Here is a 4,769-nt window from a genome sequence, read left to right on the forward strand (position 1 = left end):
TTTAAAATATATTTTTCTTGAGTTTCTAAATGTGCTATCTTAAACTAAAGATGAGAATAAACCTTAATAATCTACAGTCCATTGTTTAAAGGAAGATCAAGGCTAAATTACAGGCTTGTAATATGATAATGTTTAAAATATAGTCCTAATAATGTGAATTCTATTACCTTGTTTTATCTTCCTTGTTCTATTGCTTAGAAGATTTCAGAATCATAAAAATCTTCCTATCTCTATTTTGATTATTTTATACCTAATATTGACTCTTTATAATTCTTTTGTGAATGAAGGTTAACCTTTTCATAGTTCATATTTTATAATTTTTGTATGAAAGCAATATAAACAACATTACTCTACTATATTCTATTACTCTAGATTAGGTTATCCTTGAAATATTAATGCTACCTTTATTGAAACAACATAAAAAAGTAATATTTGATTTAGTTTAAGAACTTAAATCTCTTCCCCTTCTCTATCTCCCTTTTCTTCTTCTTTCTCTTCTCTTCCTCCTCCTTTTCAAATAAGAATAAAGGATAAGGTCTATTAATCCTGTGACTCTTTGAAGAAAGAAGGGTTATGTGTGAAATGATTTTAGTATGCCTTAAGAGTGCTTCCTAGTCTTTTTTAACAGTTCTCTTTATCAAATTCCATCCAACACATGATGCTTGAAACTGCTCTAAAAAACTTTATTCTGTCAGTTCCAGAATACAATAAAATCATCTTCATGTATGTTAACCTATATACTTAATTAATTTCCCCAGCCCTAATAAAATAAAATTAATATACAATTATTTAAATGGATTTAAAATATATGGTAGAGGATGAAGACAGAATAATATTATTTTGTTTAATCATTTATCCCCTTGATTCAAATTTACATGAATTAATTTTATGTCATTTTTTGAGGAAGTTATTGGAAGAAGCAACACATGATAGGTGCAAATAAGGTCATTAAGACTTTAGAATCTAAAAGATTTTTGTAAACTATAGAAAAACAAAAAAAAATTAAAGTAAACCTCTTAAAATTGAGGGAGGTTGAAGAGTCAAAGAGAAACTCTGCATACTTTCTAATTTTGATTATTACTATATTATTCATTTTAATTTTGGTAAGGACATTGTGGATCACTTCCTGGTTTTTATTGTCCAAACCACTCCTTGGAAGGATAAATGCCACTTAGTTTAAATGTAACAAAAGAAGAAAAGATGTGTAAGATTATCCTTAATTGCTAAACAACTTAATTGATAATAAGTTTGTTATTTCACAGAAAAATCTGAAAATCTTGCAGATTAATTAAAGGTGTTTTGGTTGCTCAACAGGTCACCCAGATCCAAATAGGTTAATTCGGATGCTTCTAGGAAATCAATACTCTTAAAACTACTGAGCTCTAACTATCAGGTTAAGAGTTCAGTAAATCTAATATATTCTTTTACATAGTCAACATTTTTATCAGTTCCTTACTTTGAAGCTTCTAATTGTTTTCTCATGTTTAGAAAAGTTTAAAATGACATGAATTTTTTGAAAGGATCATAAAACCCTACAAGATAAAATAATATAAATATAACCATGGATGGTGTGGTTTCAGTTGGTTAGAGCGTTATCCTGTACACCAAAAGGTGGCTGATTCAGTTCTTGTTCAGGGTGCATATCCAGGTTTCAGGTTAGATCAGGTTGGGGTGTGGGTGGGAGGCAATCAATTGATGTTTCTCTCTCTCTCTCTCTCCCCTTCCCTTTCTCTCTCTAAGATAAAAAAAACATATATATATATATGTATCTATATATATATACTAGAGGCCTGGTGCACAAAATTCATACATGGGTAGGGTCCCTAGGCCTGGCTGGCGATCAGGGCCGATCTGTGGGGTGACTGATGGGGTGATTGGGGCTCCTCCTTGCACCCACCTTGGCCTGGTGCCGCCCACTCTCTGGCCCCGCCCCCTGCTGGCAACCGCCTTGGCTGGCCTGGTGCTGCCGGCTCGCCAGCCCACCCCCTGCTGCCACCACCAGTCAGGGCCTGTGGGCTGGGGCAGCTCTTGTGTTGAGTGTCTGCCCCCTGGTGGTCAGTGTGAGTCACAGCGACCGGTTGTTCCATCGTTTGGTTGATTTGCATATTAGGGTTTTATATAGATACATGTTTTATATATAAAGATATCACTCATAGTTTGCACTTAAATAAAAATAGACTAGTTCCAGAAATTGAATAAATTGATTTCATTTTCAAAAAAATATCTAAATAAGACAATTTTTCTTTAGTAAATTACTTGCAATTGTAAGAGCTTTTAGTAGAAACTTCATATCATCTTAAAATGTATTTTTACTTTCCTTTCCTTCATTTATTTTATTATGACAGAAAAATAAATAATAAATGATAAATTAAAGGCAGTGCCTTTTTCTTAGTATAAGTTTATCAAACTATATTTTGAAATCATAAATGCCATCTCACAAACCATCTCATATGACAAGATAGAGAGATATAAAGCAATATCAGACTATGTTGTGTTGAAATCAACACTAGACTTAAATACAAAATGTTTCACCTTGAGTCCAAATTCCTTTTTAACTAGTTGTGCTGCCTTATGCAAGTCAAAGCATGTCTCATTTACTTTGTTCATGTGTAGAAACTTAATGGAGATAATGAATATAAAAGCATTATCTTATATAATAAAAGGCTAATATGCAAATAGATCAAATGGTGGAACAACTGAACAACCTCACAGACGGTCGCTATGACATGCGCTGACCACAAAGGGGCGTGCGCAGCACATGGTGGGCATTGGCGGCAGGTAGCAGAGTGAGGACCATGGCGGGCATCTGCCACAGCAGGATGGTGGAGCAGGTGAGCCGGGGTACCAGACCAAGGTTGGGCACCATTCACTGTCATTGGGGCGAGCCTCTGGTGGTTACTGAAAATTCTTTGCTCCTGCGTGCCATGGTCCTGCCTGGCACTCGCACCCGCTGCCAGTGCCCAGCGCCAGCCCCGATCTCTCAGCACCATCAGCAGGTGTGAGTGGCAGCTGCCGGCCCGATCGTCCCTCAGGGCTTCTCCACCTCCCCCTGCTCCTGAGGGGCAATTGGGGCAGCAGCCTCCGCTCACACCCACTGCTGGCGCCAGCCCCGCTCACACCCACTGCTGGCGCTGGCCCCAATCGCTCCATGCTGTCAGTGGGTATGAGCGGGGCCGGTGCCATCTGTGCGTGGGAGTGGTGGCAGTGGGAGTGGGGCTGCTGGCAGACAGGGCACCAGGGGGCCACGGTGGGAGGGGCCGTGCGGGGGCACGAAGGATGGGCCGAGACCCACCCCTGTGCCTACCACAGCCCCGTGGGCCACAGTTCCTTTCAAGGTTCACAAATTCATGCACTGGGCCCCTAGTGTAAACTATAAAGTATTTTTTAACATGAAGCATTGTGATCATAGAGCAAGAGTGGAAACTTTATTTGTTGACTTTCTATTATACCTTTGAGCAGAAATTTGCCATGGGTGACAAGAGAGGAGACAACTACTCAGAAGTGACTGACTTCATTCTTGTAGGCATCAGGGTCCATCCAGAGTTCCACAGTCTTCTCTTCCTACTATTCCTGATTGTTTATGGGATGGTCCTTCTGGGAAACCTTAGCATGATTGGCATCATTGTGACTGATCCCCGGCTGAACACACCAATGTATTTCTTCCTAGGCAATCTCTCTGTCATCGATCTCTCCTACTGCACTGTCATTGTACCCAAAGCCATGATCAACATCCTATCTCAGAAAAAGACCATATCTTTTGCAGGTTGTGTGGCTCAGATGTTTCTTTATGCACTTTTCATGGTAACAGAGGCCTTTGTCCTGGCAGCCATGGCCTATGACCGTTTCATTGCCATCTGCAATCCACTTCTCTATACTGTCCGCATGTCAAGAAGCCTCTGTATACAGTTGCTGGCTGGTTCCTATCTCTGTGGCTGGGTCAGTGCCATCCTTCAAATTAGTGTGACATTCTCAATGTCTTTCTGTGCCTCCCGAGTCATTGATCACTTCTACTGTGATTCAAACCCAATTGAGAAGATCTCCTGTTCTAATATCTTTATGAATAAGATGGTGTCCCTTAGTTTAGCTGTCATCATTATTTTGCCCACAATAGTTGTTATTGTAGTCTCTTACATGTATATCGTAAGCACTGTCTTGAAGATCCGCTCCAGCGAAGGGAGAAAGAAAGCCTTCTCAACTTGCAGCTCTCACCTGGGGGTTGTAAGTTTGCTCTACGGGACTGTCTCCTTTGTCTATCTCACACCTCCAAACAATCCCGAACTTCGTAAAGTTGCTTCAGTGTGTTATATTTTGTTCACACCTATGCTGAACCCCTTAATCTACTCTCTAAGGAATAAGGATGTTAAAAATGCCGTGAAAAAAGTCCTATGGAAGAAAACCGTTTTACTCTAAATCTCTTTCTGCTCAGTTGATTATTTCTTGCATCCTTTGACTTTTTCTTCCAGATCTTTTAGATTTAGGCATTTAAAGCTCAGGTTTATTTTTTTTAAAATCTTAAATGTTTTATTAAATGATATTAGTAATATCCTATAAAAAATGCTCCAAATGCCTTATCGAGTTTTCCTCAAGGCAATGTTAGATCTGTAAGTTCCGGATACCCATAAAAATCTGCTGCATTTTATAAAGAGTTATATATTTCTCATTAATAATATAATATGTAAATGGGGAAGTATGGAATTTTGGTGTTTCTCTTTTCTGTATGCCTAAGTAAAATTTAGATTGAGAAAATACTATGTATAATTATCAACTTG

At 38.7% G+C, this 4,769-nt stretch overlaps 1 protein-coding gene across 1 annotated transcript; it reads left to right on the top strand.

Moving 5' to 3' along the window:
• Positions 1-3,468: 3,468 nt before the first annotated feature.
• On the top strand, positions 3,469-4,410 carry LOC307100830 (olfactory receptor 9K2-like; the record flags this gene model as incomplete). Its single annotated transcript, XM_079773443.1, has 1 exon — positions 3,469-4,410. The coding sequence occupies one exon, from the start codon at positions 3,469-3,471 to the stop codon at positions 4,408-4,410; it is 942 nt and encodes a 313-aa protein (XP_079629569.1).
• Positions 4,411-4,769: the final 359 nt, after the last annotated feature.

Source organism: Cnephaeus nilssonii (genome assembly GCF_951640355.1).
Source record: "Cnephaeus nilssonii genome assembly, chromosome: 6".
NCBI classification, from domain to species: Eukaryota; Metazoa; Chordata; class Mammalia; order Chiroptera; family Vespertilionidae; genus Cnephaeus; species Cnephaeus nilssonii.